Here is a 26,666-nt window from a genome sequence, read left to right as displayed (position 1 = left end):
GGAGCCACTGGTGTCACAATCGTGCCCACTTTGTGCGGGCTCCCAAAGGAGCACAGGTGACTCCAAGACCACCAGTCCCACAGTTGCCCACCTGTGACCTGGGGCATCTTGGTGGGCAACACAGGCATGTGGGGATGCTGGGGGGAGCTGTGCCCTCACAAGCCCCGCCTCTGCTGCCTGCCTGAGGGTTCCACTCGGTGGGCACCAGCACTGCCCATGGTGGGGGCCCTGCCCATGCTTGCAGGTTGGGCAGCCGGGTATCCCTTGGCACAGCTTGGGGCAGAGGAGGCAGAGGGGCAGAGGAGCAGGCAGGGAGCAGAAGGGATGCAGCAAGTGGGGAGCAGGAAGCAGGCAGGGAAAAGACAGGATGCAGGCAGGGAAAAGGCAGGACGAGGGAAGTGGGCAAGGAGCAGGCAGAATGCAGGGAGCAGGAAGCAGTCAGGGAGCAGGCGGGATGAGGGAAGTGGACAAGGAGCAGGCAGAATGCAGGGAGCAGGAAGCAGTCAGGGAGCAGGCAGGATGAGGGAAGCAGGCGAGAAGCAGGCAGGATGCAGGCAGGGAGCAGGCAGAGACAAGGCGGGATGAGGGAAGAGGGCAAGAAGCAGGCAGAATGCAGGGAGCAGGATGCAGGGAGAGAGCAGGAGGGATGAGGGAAATGGGCAAGGAGCAGGCAGAATGCAGGGAGCAGGATGCAGGCAGAGAGCAGGAGGCACCAGATCCAGCCCTGGGGTGGCCCAGAGCCACCACCTAGCCCAGCCACTCCACAGGGGGACACAGCTTCCCCACGCAGCCCCTGCCTGATCCCAGCTCCCAGTGATTCCAGCTGGCACTGGGACCTCCCACACACAGTCTGCCCTCAATTCCAGCTCCATAAAACGTTCCAATTTATTCCCAGTTTTATTTGCAGTTTTATTCCCCATTTTGCTGGTGTCACACTGGTGATCTCAAGTCCTTCCATCTGGCTCCTGCCCTGGCATGAGTGTCCCCAAGTGGGGACTTCCCCACTCCAAGCCTCCTGGGCAGGGCAGGAACACCCCTGCACCTCGAGCCCCCCATTGCAGGAACTCCCAGAGCACCTGATGGGGGGTGGACACCGTAACCCCTGTGGTGGCACAGGTGCCAGGAGGCTCTGGAGGGTCAAGAAGGGTCCACACAGCAGAGCTGATGCTGGACAGCTCAGGAGGTGCTGCCTTGGCAGAGCTGGTACCAGGCAAGTCAGAGGAGGCCCCCGTGGCAGAACTGGTGTTGGAGGGCTCAAGAGGTACCCCCTTGGCTGAGACAGTGCCAAGAGGCTCTGGAGGGTCAAGAAGGGTCCACATAGCAGAGCTGATGCTGGACAGCTCAGGAGGTGCTGCCTTGGCAGAGCTGGTACCAGGCAAGTCAGAGGAGGCTCCCATGGCAGAATTGGTACTGGAGGGCTCAAGAGGTACCCCCTTGGCTGAGACAGTGCCAAGAGGCTCAGCAGGGTCAAAGGGAGCCCCTGTGGCAAAGCTGGTGCTGGAGGGCTCAAGAGGTACCCCCTCAGCAGAGCCAGTGCCAAGGGGCTCAGGGGGTGCCCTCACAGCAGAGGCAGCCCCAGGGGAGTTCAGGGAGGTCAGAGGGGGTCCCTGCGGTGGCGGCAGGTGATCAAGTACTGGGGGTAGGCCTGGGTGTCATTGAAGATGACAAAGATCTCGGGCTGCTGGACGTTGTCCACAACGCTGTGGTAGCGCTGGGGACCCATTGCATCCTCCCGCAGTGGGGGTGCCCGCAGCCCCCGGTGCCCGGCCGTAAACATCCCGGTCACCACCTTGGCCATGAAGATGAACTTGGTGCCGTCGGCGCTGGGTGGTGAGTACCGATCCCGTGCTGAGAGGGCCGCACGCACCGCGAAGTACACACCGCGGCCATAGTGTGTGGCTGTGGAGACAGGGGTCAGCTGGGGCACTGGCGGGGTGTGCTGGCAATGCCAGGCCCAGAGCAGCACCCCATTTCAGTACCAATGGCACCATGCCCATTTTGGCACAGCATTCCAATTCCCATGGTGATGGCACCGTGCTCCCACGATCAGCCCATTCTTGCACCAATGGCACCACGCCTGCCTCACTGCTCTATTCCCATGCCAATGGCACCGTGCCCCCATTGTCACCCTGTTTCCATGCTGCGCCCCATTCCCACACCGATGTCACCATGCCTGGATCAGCAGCCCATTCCCATGCCAATGGCACCTGAGGCCCCATTCCCATGCTGTCAACACCATGCCCACACTGGCACCCTGTTCTTATGCTCATGGCACTGTTTCTGCCTCGGTGCCCCATTCCCATGCTGACAGCACCACACCCACAGTCGCACCCTGTTCCCATGCTGATGGCACCACATCCCCTTTGGTGACCCATTTCCCCACCAAGGACACTGTGCCCACACTGCCATCCCACACCTGCCCAGCACTCACCGTTCTTGCCGCAGAAGCTGCGGTTGAAGCCATGCAGGCAGATCTCACGGCTGGAGGCCTTGGTGGTACCATGAAAGAGGACGCGCTCCGTGGCAGTGCCAGTGGCACACGCCCGCTCCACACTGCCCTTCTTCAGCTGGTACTGCTTGTACAGCACTGGGTGGATCAGCTTCTGCACCTGCCAGGCACCACAGAGTCATTGCTCTGCCATGGGGGCACTCTGAGGGGTCTGACGCCCCCAGACCTACCTTCACGATGATGATCCGGTTATGCAGCTTCTCCAGTGTCCCATAGAAATGGTGCACAGTGTCGGCAAACTCCTCTGAGTCCTCGGCCAGTGGCATCAACCTCACCTCCTCCTCCATCCCTGGCACCTCCGGCCCTGCCAGACACAGCCACAGTGAACACGGGTGCAGCACAGGACAGGGGCAGCCCCACAGCCCTGGCACGCACCAAGCAGGCAGTGGGCACTCTCAGCTGGGGGCTGGCTGCGGCAGACAGGCACGGCACGGGCGCTACCAATGTCATACTCCTCCATGCGCTCCAAGTCCACAGTGAAGGGCCGCCCGTCCAGCAGCAGGTCTAGACGGCGCTCCCGGCGCAGCCAGGCTTGTTCCAGCTGCGCTGCCACCTCAGGGGCGTAGGGGACAACCGTGCCAGAGGGGTCCCAGCGCACCCAGTGTGCGGTAGCAGTGGTGGCAGTGGTGCCAGCAGTGGCACCATGCTCTGGAAGGGGCCGGCACTGCAGTACCATCGCGAGGTCATGGGCAGCAGGGGCTGTGTACTCAGCAAAGCCATGCACTGTGGCGGTGCTGCCACACAGGTTGACGTGCACAGCGTGCCGGCACTGCAGGAGTGCCAGCGCGTGGTGACCGGCAGCCGGCAGTGTCCGCAGCCGATCGCTCTCCACCTCCTGCGGCCGCAGCCGCCCCGCCAGTGTCCGCTCCAGCTCCTGCTGCACCTCCGACACGTCCCGCTCAAAGGAGCAGAACACTGTCACCTGTGCCGTGTCTGCCGCCAGCAGCGCCTCCTCCAGCGAGGCCCCCAGTGCTGCCAGCAGCCCAGCATCCTGCTCCACCTGCTCCTGCTCCTGGCAGTAGGAGCGCAGGGAGAGAGCAGTGGCGCGTGCCAGGTCCTCCTCCTCACGCTGTGTGCTGTCCATGGAATACTGGATGGCCAGAGCCATCTCTGCCTCCTCCTCCTCCAACCCAGTGCCCAACAGCGGCTTCTCGGCACCCTCTCCACCATCCGTGTCGAGGAACTTGGCATCAGGGTCCCACTTGATGCTGAGGATGGCATCAGGCTGCACCTCAGGGTCCTTATGGTCATCGGCCTCATCAGGGCGCAATGCTGCCAGCAGCTCCTTGATCTCCTCTGTGGGAACAGCAGGGCATCAACCACAAACACCCACCATGGCCTAGGGGAGAACCAGCATCTACAGCCCTCTTGCCCCACTGTGGCGCAGGGAGAGTGAGCACCAGAGCGGTCCCCTTGAACCTCACCTATGTTGGAGCAAAAGCCATCACCATCACTACTGTCATCATCAGCACCATTGTTGCACTCAGGCAGGTCCTGGTGCCAGGAGTGCGGTGCCACAGGCAGCAGCTCCTCCAGCTCCAGCTGTGGGGACCAAGGGACAGCATCACTGGCGCTGCTCTGGCATAGCAGGGACAGGCACAACGGCACCTGCCTGCCAACCCCTCCCCATGAGGCCACACCTGGAGGTCTGGGGGGCTCCAAGGGATGCCATCCAGGTGGATAACACACTGGAAACGGCTCTCCAGCTCTTGGAGGAGGCTCTGCCCACACAGGTCCCGCAGGAAACGGGCAACACCAGGGAAGTGCAGCGTCACGGGGTGCGAGGCCACGGAGCTCAGCAGGCTCTGAAGGAAATCTGCTGCTGCCCGGCACCGGCCCAGCTCTCCACTCACCTGTTGGGAGGTGATCAGGGGGGTCAGCACCTGGGCACTGGTACCTGATTGGCTCCCCACTCACTGGCCAGCAGTGAGGAAAGTGCAGTCATCACCAGGGAACCAGCAGCCACTGCCAGAATGTGCCATGAGCACATGAAAATAGGAGCACACCACAGAGCCCAGTCCAGACCACACCCACACCCCTGACCATAACCCTGTCCAGATTCCTGCTTGCAGCTCACCCGGAACCCAGTGACATCCCCCGCCTCCAGTGGCAACAGGGACACCTCAGGGATGCTGCCCAGTAGGTCCTGGTAGTGCCGCCGCAAGTACTGCAATGCTCCCGGCTCTGCTGGCACCAGCATCTCATCCTGTGCCAGCAGTGCTGACACTGGCTCTGGGGCCACCACTGATGCCGGCTCCAGACAGCAGCCCTGGTTTGTTACGGTTTCGACTCCCTCTGTGTCTTTGTCCCTGCTGGGGAAGGTGGGCAATGGCTGTACTGGCACTGGGTGTGACGCCCGCAGGTCTGCTGGTGCTGCTGGCTCCGATACTGCAGGGGCTGTGTTTAGTGCAGGGCTTGTATCTGGTGATGGATCTGTGTCTGGTGATGGTTCTGTGTCCCGTGGGGAATCCCTGTCCAGCAGGGGGATCGTGTCCAGAGGTGGGGCTGTGTCCAAGGGGTGGGGGGCTGTGTCCAAGGGAGGGTCTGTGTTCCACTCCAGCGGCTCCAGGAAGGGATAGTGGGGGCTGAGCTCCAGCACCTCATCCTGCAGCCGGTGTGGCCTCTGCAGCACCCGCTCCACAGCTGCAGGGGGATGGATGGACAGATGGGCAGCCAGTGGCCAGCCAGTCACCCCTGGCACCAGCAGAGGGTCCTGCTGATGGCCACTCACCTGCCAGCTCCTGGAAGGTGACGATGGCGCCATGCCCGCCTGGCAGCAGCTGCACCTCCTGCACGCAGCCACCGCCGCTGCGCCGGTTCTCGAAGTAGAGCTCGAGCAGGTCTCGGCTCAGCGCCGGCCCTGCCACCCGCACCAGCACCGCGGGGGTCTGTGGCACTCGCCGCAGTGCCAGCCCTCGCCGCTGTGCCCGCTGCTCTGCCGACGCCAGCTCTGCGGCATGGGCAGCACTGGCACCACGGGACAACAAGGACCCCACAGCGGTGCCACTGTACCCATGCCAGCATCTGGGGACTGGATGCCCTGCACCCTCCACACCCCAAAATACCACCCTGGTGCTCCCAGATCCCCCAGCCCACCACCCCCTGCGCCCACCAGTACTCTCACCCCATTGCATCCCCAAACTCCTGGCACCCCCACCCCATTGCCCCTCACCCCTTGGCAACCTTGCCCCTTCACCTCGGCCCTCCATGCCCCAATCCATCACCCCCCAACCCTAGCATGCCCACGCCATGTCCAAACCAAGTCCTAGTTTCCCCACATGGCCCCCAGTCCCACCTGGGGGGGTGAGCGGGTGCTGCAGGTGCAGCAGCCCCCAGCTGGGTATGGGGCCCTGACACAGGGTGACAGTGCCAGGGGAGACCCCCAGGAGGGTCTCCAGGAGGAGGTCCAGGTGCTCAGGAGGGTTCTCGGGGTCGAGGCCATGAAGCAGCAGGTGGGTGGGGTCCCAGGGTGGGGCCAGGCGCACCTCCAGCTTGGCCCCCCCAAGTTGGTGGCTGCCATGGGCCAGCACATTCTGTGCATCTGGGAAGGAGTGCAGGGTCACTGGGGTGGGGGGTGGCACCCAAGCCCACCCAGCAGCCCCTCGCCCCCAGGCACCTGGGGGTACAGCACTGCTTACCAGTGCTACCAGTGGGACTGGGACTCCCCAAATCCCATCCCAGTGTCTCCAGTGGGGCTGGGACCCCCAAACACAACCTCAGTGCTCCCAGTGGGGCTGGAACCCCCACACCTCATCTTAGCGCTCCCAGCTGGGAGTGGAACTTCCAAACATCCCAGTTCTGGAGCTCTTAGTTAGGACTGGGACCCCTCACACAGCCCAGCCAGCCCAGAGCTCTCAGTTGGGACTGTGAAACCCCCACAGCCCATCCCAGTGCTTCCAATTGAGTCCACAACTCCCCACTCCAATCTCAAGTGCTTCCAGTTAGGACTTGAACCCTTCCCCACCCCATCCCAGTGCTCACAGTTGGAACTGTGACCCTCCACCTCCCATCCAAGTGCTCCCCATTGAGACTATGATCACCCACACCTCCTCCCAGTGCTCCCAGTTGGAACTGGGACCCTCCTCACACTCACCCTGGGGGTCCTCAAAGGTGAGGAAGAAGAGAGGGCCGAGGCTCTGGCAGCTCTGCACGGGCCCACCCCCCGAGCGCCGCTGGCTCTCAAAGTACAGGACCAGTAGCTCCTCCGGGGTGTTGGGAGGCACCCCATGCACCTCCAGCACCCCCTCTGCCATCCTGGGGCACACACACACACTGGGGGGAGCTGCCCAATGCCAGCACCCCCAGGGGAAGCACCCTCAGTTCAGCCCCCCCTATCTTGGGGCACCCACACATTGGGGGAACGCTGCACCTCCTTTACCCCTCATCCTGAGGCACCCTCACACTGGGGGAACCCTGCACCTCCTGCACCCCTCATCCTGGGGCACTCACGCATCAGGGGAACCCTGCACCTCCTGTACCCCTCATCCTGGGGCACCCACACACTGGGGGAACCCTGCACCTCCTGCACCCCTTATCCTGGGACATCTACACATTGGGGGAACCCTGCACCTCCTGCACCCCTTATTCTGGGACATCCACACATTGGGGGAATCCTGCACCTCCTGCACCCCTCATCCTGGGGCACCCACACACTGGGGGAACCCTGCACCTCCTGCACCCCTCATTCTGAGGCACCCACACATTGGGGGAACCCTGCACCTCCTGCACCCCTATCTTGGGGCACCCTCACATTGGGGGAACCCTGCACCTCCTGCACCGCTCATCCTGGGGCACCCACACATTGGGGGGGATGTGTTGGAATCCCCTTCACCTCCTCTACCCACCCTGATCCTGCTGTCCCCAGCATCAGTGTGATTCCCGGAGCCAGGACCCCTCCCTGCACCCACATGTGACCTCAACCCATCCCCAAACCCCACGTTCGCGTTCCTCCCCCCCTGCACCTCCACACCAAGGACACCTCGAGCCTTGAGCCACCGGGGCGGGATTCCCTATAGCCCGGGGGGGACCCCGCATAGGCCGGGGCAGGCCACCCCTATAGCCCCTGGGTGGCCCCACGGTCCTCCGGGCAGCGCCCTCCATAGCCCCGGACACTCTCCACGGCCCCGGGCAGGACACGCTCACCTCCCTGGGGGCAGAACCCCCCCGAGCCCCTCGGGGCAGGACCCTCGACATGCACCGGACGTCGCGCAGCTCCGCCTCGGCAGAGAAACGAAACTGAAACGGGGCGGAAAGGGGAAGGGGAAGGGCCCGGGGCGGGAACGGGGTGGGGACACGGGGTCGAATCCACGCGGGAGACGGGGACACGAGAGCGTCCCCCGCGCGTGACCGGCGGGCACGGGAGCGGCCCCACGCTTGATAGTGAGACACTGGACCTGTCCGATGTGTGACGCAAGGACACGGGACCGGCCCCACGCGTGACAGGGGGACACGGAGCCGTTCCCCAAGTGTAATATGGTGGCAAGTTACCGGCCCCACGCATGACTGGGGGACCAGGAACAGTCTCATGTGGGGAACGAGGACACGGGACCGACCCCACAGATGACTAGGGGACACGGTGCTCTCCCAAATGTGATATGGGAACATAAGTCCATCTCCAGACACGACCAGAGCGCACGGAGCCGGCCCCACGCATGACAGAGCACACGTGGCCATCCCCTACACGTAACCAGGGAATAGGGACCGGCCTCAGATGTAACCAGGGAGTACAGATCCAGCCCCACGCGTGACACAAGGACACAGAACTGACCCCAGACGTGACCAGGGGACATGGGAAAAGCCCCACGGCTGACTTAGGGACACGGAACCATCCCCAGCGGTGACACAGGGACACGTAACCAACATCACGGCTGTCGTGGGGACACGTGACCGGCCCCACGAGTGACTTGGGGGCACGAGAGAGGCTCCACGGGTGTTCAGGGGACCCCACGCGTGACACGGTGGGGAGGGTCGGGCAGGGACGGCCACGCCGAGGCCGCTGTGCCGCCACACGGGGGCGCCCTCTCATCCCGCGGGCCACGCCCACGGGCCACGCCCCCTCCGCCTGCGCGGGGAGCGGCAGGTCCAGCGCAGCTGTGGCCACGCCCCCTCCAAAGCCACACCCACAGAGGCCACGCCCCCGGTGTGGCCCCGCCCTCCGGCGCTCAGCGAGCGGACCCCGCGCAGCTCGGCCCGGCCGGTGAGCGGGGGGCGCGGGGGGGTCCCGGGGCTCCGGAGGGGTGGGTTGGGTGGGCGGTGGGATGGGGCACGGAGCCCCCCGCGCCGCCCCCGAGCGCCGTTCTCGCCTGCCGCCCCGCGCTGCCGCAGTACGCAGCGCACGGGTTCGGTGCGGGGAGGCGGGTGGGGGCGCGGTGACAGGAGAGGGGCGCGGGGCCGAGCGGGACCCCGCAGGTATAGCGGACATAGCGGGGGTCCTCAGGGAGCCCCCCCACCGAGGCAGCGCTCGGGGATTAGGCTCGCTTGTGCCGTAAATAGGCCGCTCCGGGGCTTTACCGAGCGTCAGGGCAAAGCGGCTTACGGGGCTCCGGGAGAACCGACGGGGGGGCGGGCGGCGGCACCCCCGCAACCCGTGATGCGGGAACACTTGCACCCTCGCACCCCCGCCCGCCTCCAGCTCCCGCAGCCGGGCACCCCCGCACCTCGTGCTGCGGGCAGCCCTGCACCCCTGGCACCCGCTGCAACCCGTGATGCGGGCAACCCTTGGCACACCGTGCCCCTCGCACACCGTATTCCCCCACATTCCCACAACACATGATGTAAACACCCCCTGTACCCACGGAACTCTGGACTGCGGACCCCCTGCACGCTGTGGCTCCCCCGAACGCGAGCTGTGGACACCCCTGCACCTCTTGAACTCCTCGCACCGCATGCAGCGTGCCCCCCGTAGTGCCTGCACCTCCTGCCTCCTGTTCGAGGTGCCCCCTTATATGGGGTGCATCTCCTACCCTCTGTTCAGGGTGCCCCCCTATGTAGGGTGCATCTCTTGCCCCGTGTTCGGGGTACCCCCCCATATAGTGTGCATTTCTGCCCCCTGTTCAGGGTGCCCCCTGCACTCCCCATAGTGCCTACACCTCCTGCCTCTGTTCGAGGTGCCCCCTTATGTAGGGTGCATCTCCTGCCCCTGTTCGAGGTGCCCCCTTATATAGGGTGCATCTCTTGCCCCCGTTCGGGGTTGCCCCCCATGCCGCACACACCAGGTGCCTCCCCTACTCCCCCTGCCTCACGGGGGAGCCCCCCATGCTCCCCACACACCGTGCCCCCCCAGGGGAGCCGCCCAGGCCCCCTGCACTGTGCCCCCAGTGCCGGTGCCGCAGGACCGAGCCCCCCCCGTTTCCCGCCGCCCGCCCGGGGCGCGGGTCCGTCACGAGGCGGCTGCGGTTGCGCCATCGGCCGGCGCTTCTCGTTGGCCGGGCCCGGAACCCCTGCAGCAGCGCACGGACACCGCACCGGCACCGGCGACTACCGGGCCGCGGGTCCGCACCGGTACCGGCGACCGACGGGCCGCGAGCCCGCACCGGTACCGCACCGCTGGGTGGACGGTCCCTGCGTAGGGCGCAGCCGCCGCTTCCGCCCTGCCCGGTTTTGTAACCGGGCCCCGGCTATGGCGGGGTCGGGGGCGGACCTGAGGCTCCGGCGGAGCCCCCGCCCGGCCCCGATGAATGCGGGGCTGGGATCGGGGCTGGCCGGACCCCACCGCTTTTTATGGCGGTCCCGGGGGGCAGAGAGGTAGTGCCGTGGCTCCCCCGCACCGCCGCCGGCAGCCGCGGCAGACCCCGGCCCGCACAGCGGCCTCTGCGCCATGGCCGGGCCCCCCAACACCGCCCCTCGGGCCCCCCGCCACCGCGCACCGCCCCCCGCCATGGCCGGGGCCCCCAACACCGCACACCGGGACCCCCGACACCGCACACCGCCCCCCGCCATGGCCGGGCCCCCCAACACCGCGTACTGCCCCCAGCCATGGCCGTGCCCCCCCAACACCGCCCCCCGCCATGGCCGGGCCCCCCCAGCACCGCACACTGCCCCCCGCCACCGCCCACCGGCCCCCCCCAACACCGCCCACCGCCCCCCACTATGGCCGGGCCCCCCCAACACCGCGCACCGGCCCCGCGCATCATCCGAGGGGGTGTCGCCATGGCAGCGGCCCCGCCGCTGCCGCCGCCATCTTGTGCGGGCCCGAGGGAGGGGGGCGAGCCGGGACCCCCATCCCGGGGCAGTGCTGGGGACAGGGACCCCATATTGCGGCGCTGAACTGGTTGGGGATCCCCCGGGGCTGCCTGAAGGGGGAGCTGAAGGGTTCGGGGTGGGCGGAAATGATTAAGAGAGCGGTGACAGCCATTGAGGGGGTGGTGGGGACAGAGTAATGGCCATTGGGGGTGACAGCCATGAGGGGCTTATGGCCGTGGGCGCGATGAGGAGGGGGTTGACAGCTGTGGGGGGGCAAAGCCATGGGAGTGAGGAGGAGGAGGAGGAGGGAGAGAGCTGTGAGTGTTTGGTGTCTGTAGCGGGGTGATGGAGAGGGGATAATGGCTGTGGGGAGGGGACAGTGGCCCTGCGGGAGGCGATGGCTGTGGGGGAGTGATGGCTGTGGGAGGGTGATGGAGGGGGAGAGGGTAATGGCTGTGGGGAGGTGATGGCCGTGGGGAGGTGATGGAGGGGAGGGGGTAATGGCTGTGGGGAGGTGATAGATGTGGGGGAGTGATGGCTGTGGGTGGATAATGGGGGGAAGAGGGTAATGGTTGTGGGGATGTGATAGCTAGTGATGACTGGAGGGGGGATGAGGGCCGTGGGGGTGATGAGGAAGAGGCTGACAGCCATGGGGGATGATGACACTGACTCTGCCCCCTTCTCCTGCCCCCCACAGCACAAAGGCGGCCGCAGCCTGCGGGACAAGATGTCCCACGAGAAGAGTTTCCTGGTGACCAACGACGGCTTTGCGGGGCAGCAGCCGACAGCCCCCCCGGCCTATGCACAGCCCCCGTACCCCCCTGCCCCGTACCCCCAGCCCCAGTTTGCCCCTGCTCCCTACCCCCAGCCAGGCTTCACACAGGGGCCGGGGCCGTACCCACCACCGGGGCCGTACCCCCCTGCTGGGCCGTACCCCCCCGGCCCATACCCACCCCCTGGGCCGTACCCACAGGGCCCCTACGCGCAGCCACCCTATGCCCAGCCCCAGCCCATGGTCCCAGGAGACCAGGACTGTAAGTACCAGGGAAGGGGGGCAGGGGGTATGCTCCAGGCTGGGGGCCTTCAAATGGGGTGTATGACCCCCTCAGCTCCCACATGGGGGCTCACGATGGATGTGCAATGGCCCTTCAGCTCCTGGCTGGGGGGGCTCCCAGTGGGAGGTACAACCCCCATTTGGATCCCCTCTGAGGGGCTCCCAGTGGGATGTACAACCCCCATTTGGATCCCCTCTGGGGGGGCTCCCAGTAGGATGTACAACCCCCATTTGGATCCCCTCTGCAGGGGTCCCAGTGGGATGTACAACCCCTATTTGAATCCCCTCTGAGGGGCTCCCAGTGGGATGTACAACCCCCATTTGGATCCCCTTTGAGGGGCTCCCAGTGGGATGTACAACCCCCATTTGGATCCCCTCAGAGGGGCTCCCAGTGTGGTGTTTGACCACTTGGAGTCTTTGCTGGGAGGCTCTGAATGGGGTGTACAACACCCCCTGGCTTCTGTCGGGAGTCTGGGGGCTCCAGGTATGGGGAGCAGCTCCCCACTTTGGGCAGTGATGGCAGCCTGGGAGGGGCTCCCAGGGAGGGGGGACCTGTTTTGGCAGTGCTGTCCCCATTTTGGCCTGGCAATATGGATGATGAGTGGGGGTCTGGTAGGTCACACAGCTAGAGGGCCTGAGTGGAGCAGCAGGGACTGCCCCCATGCCCCATGGATCCTGACTCCTTCCCCACATATCCTGGGGAGGCACTCAGGGTGGGTCCTGCCCACTGGGGACTGTGCAGGGCCATGACCCTGAGCAGGGGGACACTGCCCAGAGCTGTGTCAGCTGTGACACCTGGCTTTGAGGGGCCCAGAGCCCTGCTCCCCATGGCACCTGGGATGTCTCTGGGACCTCCAGCCCCACTCAGTGGTGCCCCCTCTCCCCACAGCCCCCCTGCACAGCACCTACCATGAGGATGGACCCCCCTCCTACTATGACAACCAGGACTTCCCGTCGGCACACTGGGATGACAAGAGCATCCGACAGGCCTTCATCCGCAAGGTGGGACACGGGGGGCTCTGGGGGGGAGCACGGGGCACAAGGGGCCCCCTGTGACCTGCCTCTGTCCCCAGGTGTTCCTGGTGCTCACACTGCAGCTGACTGTCACCTTTGCCTTCGTGACCGTCTTCACCTTCGTCAAAGGCGTGAGGGGCTTCGTGCAGCGCAATGTGTGGACATACTACGTGTCCTACGCCGTGTTCTTCATCTCCCTCATCGTCCTCAGCTGCTGCGGCGACTTCCGCCGCAAGCACCCCTGGAACCTCGTGTCCCTGGTGGGCTGGGGGCTGGCCCAGGGGGGCACGGGGCGGGTTTGGGGGTGCTGTGCTGGGGGCACATGGCAGGTTTGAGGGTGCTGAGCTGGAGGCATGTGGTGGGGTGGGTTTGGGGGGATGCAGCAGGGTGGGTTTGGGGGTGCTGAGCCAAGGAGCACGCAGTGGCTTCGGGAGTGTTGGGCTGGGGGGCAGATTTGGGGATGCTAAGCTGGGGTGGGTCAGCAGGGCAGGTTTGAGGGTGCTGAGCTGAGGGGCACGTGGTGGGTTTGGGGATGCCAGGCTGGAGTGGGTTTGGGATGCTATCCCAGGGCACATGGCAGGTTTGGGAATGCTGGGCCAGAGTGGATGGCAGAATGCATTGGGGGTGCTGGACCTGCCTGATGTGTTCCCCATTCCTCCCCTAGTCCATCCTGACTGTCAGCCTGTCCTACATGGTGGGCATGATCGCCAGCTTCTATGACACCGACGCTGTCATCATGGCTGTCGGCATCACCGTCGTCGTCTGCTTCACCGTCGTCATCTTCTCGCTGCAGGTCAGTGCCAGGCCCCCCTGGTCCCAGCTGGGTGGCTCCAAACCGGGGTTACAACCCCCTTGGTCCCTGGCTGGGGAGCTCCAGACTGTGGGTACAGCACCCCTGGCTCCCAGCTGGGAGCTCCAAGTGGGCCATGCAACCCCCATCTACACCCTGCTGGCTCTTGAGGGGCTCTGAATGGGGTGTATGACCCCTCCTCAGCTTCCTGCTGGGTCTGAGGGCTCCAAACTGGGGTCTGACTCCTCTGCTGACCCCTCTCCCCACAGACCAAGTATGATTTCACCTCATGCCGGGGCGTCCTCATCATCTGCCTCGTCGTGCTTATCCTTTTCTCCATCCTCTGCATCTTCATCCGGAACCGCATTGTGGACATTGTCTACGCCTCGCTGGGGGCCCTGCTCTTCACCTGCGTGAGTCAGGGGGGCCAGGACCCCCAATTCCTGGGGGGAAAGCACCAACAGGACCCCTGGGGTCCCTGACTTGCTGGGGGGATGCAGGATGGGAGTACAGACATGGGTTTGGGGGATGCAGAACATGCTCAGAGGGTGTCTGGCTGGTTTGGAGGGGGCATTGGGGAGCTGCTGGTGCCCCCCAGCCCCGTGCCCACTCCAACACCCCCCTGTCCCACAGTTCCTGGCGGTGGACACGCAGCTGATCCTGGGCAACAAGCAGCTGGCGCTGAGCCCCGAGGAGTACATCTTTGCCGCGCTCAACCTCTACACTGACATCATCAACATCTTCCTCTACATCCTCGCCATCATCGGCAGGGCCAAGGAGTAGCTCCCCCGGCCCTGCTGCCTGTGCAGCCGCCCCGGTTCGAGCCCCTCCTCCCTGTAGACGGTTTTGTTGCTGTTCTCATTGTGCCCCCCACTCCGGTGGATCCGCGTGGCCCCGGTTCCTCCCCCACAGGGCTCGCTGGGACAGGGGTCTGCACTACAACCCCCCAGCCCCCTGCTCTCTCCAGCTGTGAATATGATTCCCCCCCTCTTGTTGCGTTGAACGCGGACTGGAAGCACTTTGAAGCCCCCTCTGTCCTGTCCTGCCCCCCTCCCACTACGTTGCCCCCCCTTTCTTGTGCTACCATCACTCCTCTGGCCACACAGGCAGGGGCAGTGCCAGCAGCACTCTGGACACTCCCCAAACCACTGTCCCTGCCTGTCCCCACCCCCAGACCCCCTGAACCACACTCCTGACCGTGACAATACCAGGCCCTCACCTCAAGTCACCATCCTTGTCTGTTCCCACCCCAGACCCCCTCCAGCCACTGTCCCTGCCTGTCCCCAGATGCCACCAGCCACCATCCCTGCCTGTCCCCACCCTCAGACCCCCATGACCTGCTGTCCCTGCCCGTGGCACCCCCAGATCCCCCTGTCCCCTCTCCACGTGGCCAAGGCCATGTCCTGGTCCTGCTGTTAATAAACCATTTCGTTCATCTCTCAGGGCTCCAGCTCTGGCCTGTGCTTTAGGGGGACTCTCTGGGGATGGGTCTTGGTGTCCCCATTTCCCAGTGTCCCCAGCACAGTCTGGCTGGGGGTCTGCCCCTGGTGACACAGGAGCAGAGGGAGCTGGGGACACTCAGCCTGGGGACAAGAAATGAGGTGAGGAGCAGGGGGGACCCCAGAAGGACAGGAGGGGGCAGCCAGATGGGGTTGGGCACTGTTCCCTGGTAACAAGTAACAAGATAAGAGGAAATGGCCTCAAGTTGTGCCAAGGGAGGTTTAGGTTTGATATTGGGAAAATTCCTCCTGGAAAGAGCTGTACAGCCCTGGCACAAACTGCCCAGGAGTCCCCCTCTCAGGAGGGATTTAACAGCTGTGTGGATGTGGCAGGTGGGGACATGGGTTGTGGTGGCCTTGGCGGTAATGGGGGAGTGGTTGGACTTGGTGGGCTCAGAAGGTTTCCCAACCCAAACAATTCCATGGTTCCATCATGCCCAGTCCATCCCGGCACTCCTGCCATGCTCCTTGGCAGGTGCCAGCCCTGGCCAATGTTTCTGTCTCCATGTTCTCCCAAACACCTTGAGAGACATTCTCTCCTCTCCCTTTGCTGCTCCCAGGGCTTCTCATCCCATAATTCCTCTCTCAGGGCTCCTGTGATGAATGAGAATTTTAAGGTGGCTCAAAGAACCCTCGACAGAGACACTAACAAAAGCAGGTTTATATAAAAGGCAAAATCAACCCAAAAATTACCTACATGGAGCGAGGGGGGTGAAGGGTAAGGACAGGAAAGGGTAAGGATAGAAAGCAATAAGGGAGAACCTGTTAAGGGGCAGAGGGGACCCCCTTGCTAAACTGGGCCTTGGACTTGACTGACAGTTTAGGCCTAAAGTTTTCACAGCACTTCAGTTTAGCAGCACTGAATCAAGAGCTCGAGATAAACAATTTAGTAAAGGATTCATACAGAATTTCCTTAACTCATGTAGGGCCTGAGTTAAGAATCTGACAGCAACATTCCTGGGACATTCCCACTTGCACACACACACAGCTGAAGAGTTTGTACAAGGTGTGTACAGGTGTGTGTACAGCCCATGTACAAGGTCTGTACAGGTGAATGTACAGGTTTATACCTGTGAAAAATCCCCTTTAAGCTCAGAGGACTCACATCAGTGCCTTGCATCTTCTCGAGGGGCAAAGGACTGAGCCTTGAGCTGTGGGGGATCAGCCCAGGCTCCTGCCTTTGGTCCTCCCAGTACAACAAATGGGAGTGTTCTCTGGCTCCAAGAGACTCTCCACTCTGAGTGGGATGCTGGGCTGGGCACAGCCCACTGAGCTCCAGGAGAGCTCTGAGGGTCTCTGAGAAGCTCTTCAAGGGAGATGCTGGGCAGGGCACAGCCCCTGGAGATTCAGTAGAGCCCTGAGGGTCTTCTGAGAGGCCCTGCTGGGACGGAGATGCTGGGCATGAGGTCAAGAGCTCCAAGGGTCTCCCTCAGGATGGCTGTTTACAAGGTCACAACAGACTGGATTTTGTTATTTTCTATCCTGACCACAATTTCGGTCAGGAACTTTTCTTTCAAATTTCAATAACAAGAATGTTGTGGCACTTGGGTTGTTCTTCAGGCAACAAAAATCAGTTCCCAAGGCTGCCCACTGAAGCAGGAGCTTGTTATCCAGCAGGAGTTCCTGGGAACAGACAGTGTTCCTGATAAGCTGCAGAGGAGCTTGGCACAGGTGCTGTTTATTGAGGTCTGATGAACATTTCTGAGATCATAGAGCAGCCCAAGAGGGGAGGGAAATGCAGTTTCACTTCCCACAGTTCTGATCTCGGGGCTCCACCTCCAGCCATTCCTCTCCTGGGGCTCCCCAGGTCCCTTTCTCTCACCTGTTCTGGTTCAAAGAGCAGCCACTGCCTCTTGGCTGGTTCCAACGGTTGTTCCCAGGGAACAGAACTGCCCTTGGCAGCTTCCCCTCTCTCCTGTCCTTCAGGGTTCCATCCCACTGCCTCGGTAGTTTATTTTTGTAAATCCCTCCCCAGCACCTGTCACGTTGCTGCTGTCCCTGTCCTACCCCTGGGGACATGTGTGTGAGTGACAGTGATTCCCAAAGGCCAGAGCTGAAGCTGCTGGAGCTGCCCAGGGACTCCATGTTGGTGCTGGGATGGGAGCAGGGCAAGGACTGAGCCATTCCCACCGTGAGACATTCCCACCTGGAACATTTGCCTGGCTCTGGGGCCCCAGCACAAAAAAATAAGAGGAGCAAGTCCAGAGGAGACAGCAAAGATGCTCTGAGAGCTGGAGCCCCTCTGCTCTGGAAACAGGCTGGGAGAATTGGGAGTGTTCAGCCTGGAGAAAGCTCTGAGGAGAAGTCAGAGCCCCCTCCAGTGCCTAAAGGGGCTTCTAGAGAGCTGGGGAGGGACTTTGGACAAGGGCCTGAAGTGCCAGGACAAGGGGAAGTGGCTTCCCATGGGGAGATAGAAAGGGTTAGATGGGATATTTGGATTTTCTGACCCTGGAGGTTTTTAAGATGAGGTTGGACGTGGCATTTTGTGCCATGATCTGGTAATCACCGTGGTGTTGGATGAAGAGTTAGACTTGATGATCTCAGAGGTCTCTTCCAACCCAGTTGATTCTATGATTCCATGGGACTCTGAGATCAGCTCAGTTGGTTAAATCTTGGTTGTAATAATGCCAAGGTCATGGGTTCAATCCCCTGTATGGGCCGTTAACTTAAGAGTTGAACTCGGTAATCCTTTTGGGTCCCTTCCAACTCAGAATAGTCTGGGATTCTGTGAATTCTTCCCTGGGTGGGTGGGGTGGCCCCGGCACAGGTTGCCCAGAGAAGCTGTGGCTGCCCCATCCCTGGAAGTGTCCCAGGCCAGGCTGGGCGGGGCTCGGAGCACCCTGGGCTGGCGGGAGGTGTCCGTGCCCGTGGCAGGGCTGGCACCGCCGGGATGGGCTTTCCTGCCCCTCCATCCCAAAGCGCTCCCGGAGCGCCCCCGGGGTCGGCCCGGGGCGGCCGCTCCGCAGCGGGACCAGCCCGTGCTGCCGCCTGCTGGTCAAACGCGGAACTGCAGCCGGGGCGCCGCGCCTGCGCAGTGGCGCTGCTTGGCCGCGCTCGCCGCTGCCCTCGCGGGGCAATTCCCGACCCACAACTCCACGGGAGTCACGGGAGGTGTGCGGGGTCAAGGGGAAAAGGCCCCTTATTTGAAAGAAAAAGCTTTTCCTGACTGAAACCGGAGTTTTTCCAGAAATAATTGTGTGCTGGTGCCTCTCTCCCTCCCCCTCGGGCCACTCTATGAGCTCAGAAATGCTCATCAGACCTCAACAAACAGCACCTGTGCCGAGCTCCTCTCCAGCTCATCAGGAACACTGTCTGTCCCCAGGAACTCCTGCTGGAGAACGAGCTCCTGCTTCAGTGAACAGCCTTGGGAACTGATTTGTGTTGCCTGAAGAACAACTCAAGTGCAACAACATTCTCGTTTTTGAACTTTCAAGAAAGTTCCTGACCTGAATTGTGGCCAGGATGGAAAATTATGATGATCAACTCCAGTCTGTTGTGACCTTGTAAACAGCCATCCTGAGAGAGACCCTTGGAGCTCTTGTAGACCTCAGTGCCCAGCATCTCCCTTGGAGCAGGGCCTCTCAGAGATCCTCATATGTCTCCCGGATCTCCAGGAGCTGTGCCCAGTCCAGCATTTCCCCTGGAGCAAAGCTTCTCAGAGACCCTCAGAGCTGTCCTGGAGCTCAGTGGGTTGTGCCCATTCCAGCATCTCCCTCAGAGTGGAGCCTCTCAGAGCCAGCAATTGGTCCTGTTTGCTGTACTGGGAGGACCAAAGGCCGGAACCTGGTTTGATACTCTGCATGGAATCACAGAATATAGGAAGGGACCCATAAGGGTCATCAAGTCCAACCCTTAGCCCTGCACATGATCACAGAATATGGGAAGAGACCCATAAGGGTCATCAAGTCCAACCCTTAGCCCTGCACAGGATCACAGGATATGGGAAGAGACCTATAAGGGTCATCAAGTCCAACCCTTAGCCCTGCACGGGATCGCAGGATATGGGAAGAGACCTATAAGGGTCATCAAGTCCAGTCCTTAGCCCTGCACAGGACCCTCCCCAAGAGTCACACCATGTGCCCAAGAGATCATCCCAATGCTTCTTTAGCTCTGGCAGGCCTGTGCTGTGCCCACTGCCCTGGGGTGCCTGTTTGCCCTCTCCAGCTTGCCTTCTCCCATCCCATCACACACACCTGGGGACTACAACGTGAAAGGTGAATTTTTGGTACTTTTCCTCACAGTTCCCATCTCCAGGCAGCAGCTCCCTGGTCCTTGGCTGTCCTGCCTCCTGCTGCTCCTGCTGCCAACCAGCATTTGCCATGAGGGAGAACCCGGGGAAGTACCCTGGGATGGAAAAGTCATTGAGGCCACCACGCTCTGGTTGTCTTCCCTGTGGTACTTCCACTCCTTCTTGTTCATCTCGTCTGCTTCCACGCCCGGCCTGGGCTGTGCCAAGGGAGCAGCCACTGGCACCGCTGCCCTCGAAGCTCAGCCCTTCACCCCTTGAGAAGATGCAGAGGCCAATGTGAGTCCTTCTCTGAGCTCGAGGGGAATTTTTCACAGGTATAAACCTGTACACACACCTGGACATACACTGTATATAGAGCTGTACATACACCTGTACATATTTCGTACATACACCCATACATACCCTGTACATACATTGTATATACACTGTACCCACACCTATACACGCACTGTACATAGAGCTGTACATACATTGTATATACATAAATTGTATTGTACCTACACCTGTACTGTACATACACTGTACACAGAGCTGAACATACACCTGTACACATCTCGTACATACACCCATACATACCCTGTAGATACCCTGTATTACACTGCACATAAACTTAAATATACACTGTACATAGAGCTGTACATACACCTGTACATACCCTGTACATACCTTGTGCATAGACCTGTACATACCCTGCACATACACTGTGCATACAGCTTTACATACACCTGTACATACCTTGTACACATACCTGTACAAAACCCTGTACATACACTGTACACACACCTGTACACACACCTCTACATACACCTCTACATACACTGTGCCTACAGCTTTACATACACCTGTACATATGTTGCACACTCACCTGTAGACACCCTGTACTACCTTGTACACATACCTGTCCATGCTCCGCACATACCCTGTACACACACCTGTACTCACCTGTACATACTACTCTATATACACTATACACACACCTGTACATACAGCTGTACATATACCTGTACATACACCTGTATATACACTGTACATACACTGTACATACACCTGCACATATCTTGTACACACACCTGTGCATATGCTGTACATGCACTCACTGTACACATACTGTACATACACCTGTACATACACTGTACACACACATCTACATACCCCTGGACATACACTGTGCATACAGCTTTACATACACCTGTACATACTTGTACACTCACCTGTACACACCCTGTACATGCCTTGTACACATACCTGCCCATGCACTGTACATACACTGTACATACAATGTACATAGAACTGTACATACACCTGTAATACCCTGTACATAACACTGTACATACACTATACACACACCTCTACATACACCTGTACATACACTGTGCATACAGCTGTACATACACCTGTACATACCCTGTACCTACAACTGTACATGCACCTCTACATCCACCTGTACATACCTTGTACATACACTGTACATAGACTTGTACATACACTGTACATACATTGTACATACGCTGTACACACACCTCTACACACACCTGAACATACCTTGTACATACACCTGTACATACCCTGTACATACCTTGTACACATACCTGTCCATGCACTGTACATACACCATACATACACCTGTACATTCCTTGTACATTCGCCTGTGCTTTAACCATCCAGTGAGTACAGAGTGACCTTTGCCAATGAACTTGGTCGTGCTTTTGATTTTATTTTAATCTTGATTTAGAAGGTGCCTTTGCCAGTGGTTCTGTGAGTGACCTCAAACCTCTCACTCGCCACAAGATGTTAAATTGTGATTTGTGAACCACAAAACCGCTTGTGACAACATCAGCACTTCGTGGCTGGGAACACGTGACCACGTGCTGGTAAATTGAATTATTTTTGTAAATTCTCTCTTTTACCATTGTTGGGGGTTAAAAATCTCCCTGATAAGGAAAATTCTGAGGTATCATAAAACTGAAGTGATTTGATGACTTTCCCAGGAGTTGTGGGTGCAGCTGATGATGGAGATCAGCAGAGGAAGGAGCTCCACATGGGAGCGAGCCATAGTGGGAGGAAAATGTTTCAAATTTTCCTCATTTACTCCAGATTTTAAAATTCCTGTACGTTTTTTAGGAAGCACAAGAAGGATTCCCTCGTTGTGCTGCTGGGTTTTTGTTCTTCATTACAATCAGGGTAATGGAGGCTGTGGCTGAAGGAGGCACAGAATCATCTCATCTGCAGTTTTCAAATATTTTAAATTACTGGGATTTAAATATAATAAATTACCAGAAGATTTAGTCAGCTCTCTGGGCCTGATTTGCACTGCAAAATATTTGTCAGAGGAATCATTTCAGTGAAGGAATTTCAAACAAAACACAATTCTGGGTTTTTTCATCACAGCACATGAAATAATCCAATCTGATGCCGAAATCAGAGACAAAAGAAGAGAATAAATGGCTAATCCCAGATTTATTTTCCTGAAGCCAGAAGTTAATCCATTCTGGCAGCTTGGATAGGACTCTGGCATTTTTGGGAAATGCTCATAATCCTGGGACTTTATTTCTGTCACACAAAGTCTTCAAGGAAAATAATTCCAGCCTTATGTTGGCTTCCTCTTTCAGTCAATTTTTGAGAGAGCAATGGAAAAGCAGGATCCCCTCTCTTTAACAAGAATATCCAAAACAGAGGAGCACAAATGAGGCTGCAAAGGAGGAACTTTGTGGGTTTCAGCAAAGCTTTGGGTACTTTCTCTCCCAGGATCCTTTTGGACAAACACATCTCGGGGTGGGTGAGCAATTGGCTTAAAGGGTGACAGAGAATGAGGGGACATCAGGCTGGCATTTGTCACTAGTGGGGTTCCAGGGCTCCATAACTTGGCAAAAGCAGAAGCAAAAGCAAAATGTTGCTTAAGCAAAGGGAGAAAAAGATTTTATTCTCTACTTCCAGTCAGCAGGAGATGTCCACCCACTTCCCAGAAAGTGCAGCTCCAGCCCATGGAACGCTTGTTCCAGAAGGCAAAGGTTGGAAAAAAGCAATGACCCCCCTCCCTTCCTCCTCCTTTTCTCACCTTCCTTGTCCTAGCCAAGGTCCTACAGCCTGGGATATCCCTGGAATCACCTGGGGTCACCTGTCCTGGCTCTGTCCCCCACCAAGACCTCACCCAGCCCCAGCCCTACTGATGGGAGTTGGAATGTTGTGGAGACAGCACTGATGAGGTGCCAGCCTGCTCAAAGCCCAGGTGTGTCACTGGCACCTTTCCAGGTGCCACTGCAGAGCCCAGGGCTGTGGGGGCTGCCAGGGGAACAGGAGCTCCACCTCAGCCACACCCAACACACAGGGGCCAAGGGAAGGTGCCACTGTGGGGCCAGGGGACACCAGGAGGGACAGATGGAGGGGGCAGAGCCCAGGAGGGGCAGTATCTGAGTGTCCCCTGGGCACTCACCCTGTCCTCAGGCTCAGCCTCACTGCCTGGGTGAGTTTAAGGCAGCAGAATCCTTTGAAGCTCTCAACAATTATTGATTGACTTGAATTCAGGCTCTGCAGAGACTGGGATGGGCCCAGGATTGATGGGCCAAGACCCCGACAGTGCCCGTCCCCTGTGCTGGCACTGATGGGGCACCTCCAGTCCTGGGGACAGCTTTGGGGTCCCCAGGGACAGGACCTCGAGGGGCTGGAGCATGTCCAGGGGGGAGAATGGACCTGGGGAAGGGTCTGGAGCAGCAGGAGCTGCTGAGGGAGCTGTGGGGGCTCAGCCTGGAGAAAAGGGAGCTCAGGGGGGACCTTCTTGCTCTCTCCAACTCCCTGACAGGAGGGGGGAGCCAGGTGGGGGTCAGGAATTCACTGATGTAGCTGCCAAGCCACTCTCCAGGATATCTGAAAATTCCTGGCAAGAGAGGGGAAGTGTCGGGTGACTGGAAAAAGGGAAGCACAAGACCCATCTTGAAAAGGGAAGAAAGGACGGCCATGGGAACTTGCACTCTGTCACCCTCAGCTCTGGGCCTGGGAAGGTCAAGGACAGATCCTTCCAGAGGCTCTGCTGAGAAACGTCGAGGACAAGGAGATGATCTGGGACACCCAGCAGGGCTTCACCAAGGGCAAGTCCTGTCTGAGCAACCCAGTGGCCTTCTAGGATGGTGTGACTCCATCAGTGGGCAAGGGAAGGGCTGTGGATGTCGTTGATCTGGACTTCTGTAAAGCCTTTGCCACGGTGCCCCACAACATCCTTCTCTCCAAACTGCAGAGTGATGGATTCGACACAGGGACTGTTGGGTGGGTTAGGAATTGGTTGGATGGTCCTATCAGGAGGGTCGTGGTCAATGGCTCAGAGTCCCAATGGACAGCAGTGACCAGTGGTGCCCTCAGGGGTCCGTACTGGGACCAGTGTGATTTCATCTCTCCATTACTGGCACAGACAAAAGCATCGAGGGCACTCTCAGCAGGTCTGCAGGTGACACCAAGCTGAGGGTGCAGGTGACACACCTGAAGGACAGAGCTGTCCAGAGGGATGCGGACAAGCTCCAGAAGTGGCCCCTGGGAGTACCCTGAGGTTTAACAAGGCCAAGTGCTGGTGCTGCCCCTGGGTCAGGGCAGCCCCCGGGATCCATCCAGGCTTGGGATGGACAGATGGAGAGCAGCCCTGGGGAAAAGGACCTCTGGGTGCTGGTGGGACAGAGGCTGGACATGTCCCATCCCAGAGCCCCTTCCATGTGCTGGGCTGATCCCACAGCATGGACAGCAATGAAGGGGTGGATTCTGCCCCTTTGCCCCACCGGATATCGCCAACAGATGGGAAGGAGTCAATAAAATCTTCGGGTATTCCCCTGTGCAACTTTCAGTTTTCCTTCTGCTTTTCTTATCTCAGTCCACCACACAAAGGTAGGAGCACAGGGGGTTTATTGGGCAGGTTCCTGCCCGTTCCTGGGGCACGAGGGTCAATGGTTGTGGGGGGACAGTAAAATTCCCTGGGAGCAGGAAGGGGGTCTGGATCCAGCCCTGACCATCCTGGCTATAAGAGCCGGAACAGCCCCGTGTGCCCCGTGTAGGAGCTGAGGGAGGGGCAGGAGCAGCCCCCCGACCCCACAGTCCCTGCAGGGCACAGGGCACGCTGCGGGCAGGGGTGCCGGGGGGACGCCAGGCAGTGTGGGGGGCTGGGGCCGGGGTGCTGGGCCCGGGGGCACGACGGCCTGTGGCACCAGGGCCGGGGTTGGGGCAGTGCTGGGACGTGGCTGGGGGGCTCCTGGCTGGGGGTGCAGCCGGGGGTACCCCCCCTGTGCCCGGGCTGACCTCACTCCCCCTCCCCACTCTACCCGCCCCAGAGGAACTGGCTGTGTCCCCACCTGCATCCCCACAGTGCCCAGGGGCTTCCCTGGGGAGTCTCTGCCCACCATGGAGCTCCTGCCACTGGTGCTGGTGCTGCTGGCTGGGACTTTGGCCACTGGCATTGAGGAGATGGCACTGGACATGGCCCCCAACTCCTTCGATGACCAGTACCAGGACTGCAGAGATGAAATGGTGGAGGAGATGCCGGCGCTCAACCACTCCGAGTTTGTCTTCAACAGCAACTACTCCAAGGCCTGGGACTCTGCCATTGCCCACTGGCAGAGCCACCCATCCCTGGGGACACTGCATTGGAAGGAACAGGCCATTGCCCTCCTGGCATACACACTGGAGACGGATTTGTACAAGGCGTTCAACAAGGCTGTGCCCAGGGGCGGACGTTCCCAACAGGATTATCTGGACAATTTCCACTTCAAGGTGGTGCATTTCCTGCTGACCGAGGCCCTGGATGACCTGAGGGATGCCGAGTCCCACCCTGTCTGTCTCCACGTGTACAGGGGTGTCAGAGGAATCCGGTTCACTGCCAAGCCTGGTCAGATCATTCGCTTTGGCCAGTTCACCTCCACCTCCCTGAAGAAAGAGGTGGCCAAGGGATTTGGCACTGACACCTTTTTTGAGGTGGACACCTGCCATGGTGCCAAGATCCGGGACTTCTCCTTCATGCCCTGGGAGGAGGAAGTCCTCATCCCACCCTTTGAGACCTTTAATGTCACCAATGTCACCCGCCAAAGTGACACCACCTACATCCTGCTCCGCTCGCAGGGCGTGTACAGCAAATACAACTGCGCCTGGCTCCGAGGTGACATCCCTGGGGTGGGGACACCTGCAGTCAGGGATGGGGACAGGGTGGGGGTGGCACCAGGCTCTGCTGGGACAGGGGGATCGGTGGTGGGGCAGTGGATGGAGGTGGCAGAGCTTTGGGTATGGCATCCATGGCTCCAGCTGTTCTCCTGGCATGGGATGGGATAACGGGACATGGCATGATGTGACAAGGTGTAGGACAGCTGGGTCTGGCCTGGCATGGGCTGGTGGGACACCCCCCTGACACTCTTGACCTCCCCTCAGATCTTTCCTGCCCTGGCTCCCCCTTTCCCTTTCCTGGCTCCCTCTGACTTTGTTCTGCTGCTCCCCCAGGCAGAAGTGTCCCCCGGGAGCCCCCACACCTCGCAGGTCTCCTGCTGGCAAGCCTGGCCCTGGCTGTGGCCACTGGCACCACCTGAGCCACGAGGACACCACTGCCACTGCTGCCACCTCTGCCACTGCTGCCACCACACCCAGTGAAGATGAGGGCTCAGGGATGGAGCCACCAGTGTCACCAGGACGGCAGGACAGGCTGAGGGTCACAGGGATCCCCCTCTGCAGGAGGACACTGGACAAGCCCTCCCTGAGCCTTGCTGGGGTGTCAGGGTGCAGCTGAGTGGGGGGTACTTTTCTTCTCTTTTTGGCTTTTTTCCTCCCTTCCAATATTTTTAATTCTCCTTTTCAATTATTAAACTGGTTGTAGTTCAACCCATGAGTTTCCTTCTCACTTGAACTCACGTGATCCTGCTCCAGTGACTTTTGACAAGGGCCTGGAGTGATGGGATGAGGTGGGAATGGCTTCCCATGGACAAGTTTAGATGGGATATTAGGAAGAAATTCTTCCCTGCAAGGGTGGTGAGGCCCTGGCACAGGTTGCCCAGAGAAGCTGTGGCTGCCCCAGAAGTTCAAGGCCAGGTTGGATGGGGCTTGGAACAACTTGGATTAGTGGAAGGTTTTCCTGCCCATGGCATGAAGTGGAACAAGGTGAGTTTTAAAGTCTCTCCAACCCAAACCATCCTGGGATTCCACAATTCCATGATAATATGGAAGGAGAAATCCTTTTCAGCTTTTTTCCCAATTTGGCTACTCCTTCCATCCTTCTTTTTTTTAATCTTTTAGCTTTATTTCCCATTTTTCCTCCTCACACTATAACAAAACTCATCTTGATGCCTGTAGATTTTTGCCACCATCTGTATTAAAGCAGAAATAACTTCCTTTTTTTTTTTCAGCATCAATCCATCTTT

The 26,666-nt window shown here is 59.7% G+C and overlaps 3 protein-coding genes across 4 annotated transcripts; 2 read left to right on the top strand and 1 right to left on the bottom strand.

Annotated features, from left to right (window-relative positions):
* Positions 1 to 883: 883 nt before the first annotated feature.
* On the bottom strand, positions 884 to 7,745 carry PARP10 (poly(ADP-ribose) polymerase family member 10). 2 transcript variants are annotated; one of them, XM_071581891.1, is made up of 11 exons: positions 7,652 to 7,734; positions 6,603 to 6,763; positions 5,805 to 6,050; positions 5,241 to 5,459; positions 4,587 to 5,152; positions 4,150 to 4,362; positions 3,934 to 4,051; positions 2,885 to 3,805; positions 2,680 to 2,813; positions 2,432 to 2,609; positions 884 to 1,899 (listed from the first exon to the last, which is right to left on the bottom strand). In XM_071581891.1, the coding sequence occupies exons 2-11, from the start codon at positions 6,760 to 6,762 to the stop codon at positions 1,595 to 1,597; spliced, it is 3,060 nt and encodes a 1,019-aa protein (XP_071437992.1). In that variant the 5' UTR covers position 6,763; positions 7,652 to 7,734; the 3' UTR covers positions 884 to 1,594. The 2 variants fall into 2 exon arrangements, with proteins under 2 accessions (XP_071437992.1, XP_071437994.1); XM_071581893.1 differs by lacking the exon at positions 5,805 to 6,050 and having other exon boundaries at positions 6,603 to 7,745.
* An 894-nt stretch (positions 7,746 to 8,639) lies between these two features.
* Positions 8,640 to 14,983, top strand: GRINA (glutamate ionotropic receptor NMDA type subunit associated protein 1). Its single transcript, XM_071581886.1, has 7 exons — positions 8,640 to 8,705; positions 11,388 to 11,724; positions 12,634 to 12,746; positions 12,818 to 13,018; positions 13,423 to 13,551; positions 13,818 to 13,961; positions 14,182 to 14,983. The coding sequence occupies exons 2-7, from the start codon at positions 11,418 to 11,420 to the stop codon at positions 14,329 to 14,331; spliced, it is 1,044 nt and encodes a 347-aa protein (XP_071437987.1). The 5' UTR covers positions 8,640 to 8,705; positions 11,388 to 11,417; the 3' UTR covers positions 14,332 to 14,983.
* Positions 14,984 to 24,135: 9,152 nt separating this feature from the next.
* On the top strand, positions 24,136 to 26,124 carry LOC139685228 (erythroblast NAD(P)(+)--arginine ADP-ribosyltransferase-like). Its single transcript, XM_071581880.1, has 3 exons — positions 24,136 to 24,159; positions 24,600 to 25,420; positions 25,756 to 26,124. Exons 2-3 carry the CDS (start codon positions 24,670 to 24,672, stop codon positions 25,839 to 25,841), a joined length of 837 nt encoding a protein of 278 aa, XP_071437981.1. The 5' UTR covers positions 24,136 to 24,159; positions 24,600 to 24,669; the 3' UTR covers positions 25,842 to 26,124.
* Positions 26,125 to 26,666: the final 542 nt, after the last annotated feature.

Source organism: Pithys albifrons, unplaced genomic scaffold, assembly GCF_047495875.1.
Source record: "Pithys albifrons albifrons isolate INPA30051 unplaced genomic scaffold, PitAlb_v1 scaffold_45, whole genome shotgun sequence".
NCBI classification, from domain to species: domain Eukaryota; kingdom Metazoa; phylum Chordata; class Aves; order Passeriformes; family Thamnophilidae; genus Pithys; species Pithys albifrons.
Note: the sequence above shows the minus strand (reverse complement) of the source record. Positions and strands in the feature narration are given on the sequence as shown.

Coding starts and splice junctions, on each gene's coding strand:
- PARP10 (XM_071581891.1), bottom strand. CDS start 6,762: ATGGCAGAGGGGGTGCTGGAGGTGCATGGGGTGCCTCCCAACACCCCG. Junction 3,806..3,933: donor TGGCTTTTGCTCCAACATAG/GTGAGGTTCAAG, acceptor CTGTTCCCACAG/AGGAGATCAAGGAGCTGCTG. Junction 1,900..2,431: donor CAGCTTCTGCGGCAAGAACG/GTGAGTGCTGGG, acceptor CTGTCTCCACAG/CCACACACTATGGCCGCGGT.
- GRINA (XM_071581886.1), top strand. CDS start 11,418: ATGTCCCACGAGAAGAGTTTCCTGGTGACCAACGACGGCTTTGCGGGG. Junction 11,725..12,633: donor GGTCCCAGGAGACCAGGACT/GTAAGTACCAGG, acceptor CTCTCCCCACAG/CCCCCCTGCACAGCACCTAC. Junction 13,962..14,181: donor GGGCCCTGCTCTTCACCTGC/GTGAGTCAGGGG, acceptor CCTGTCCCACAG/TTCCTGGCGGTGGACACGCA.
- LOC139685228 (XM_071581880.1), top strand. CDS start 24,670: ATGGAGCTCCTGCCACTGGTGCTGGTGCTGCTGGCTGGGACTTTGGCC. Junction 25,421..25,755: donor CAACTGCGCCTGGCTCCGAG/GTGACATCCCTG, acceptor CTGCTCCCCCAG/GCAGAAGTGTCCCCCGGGAG.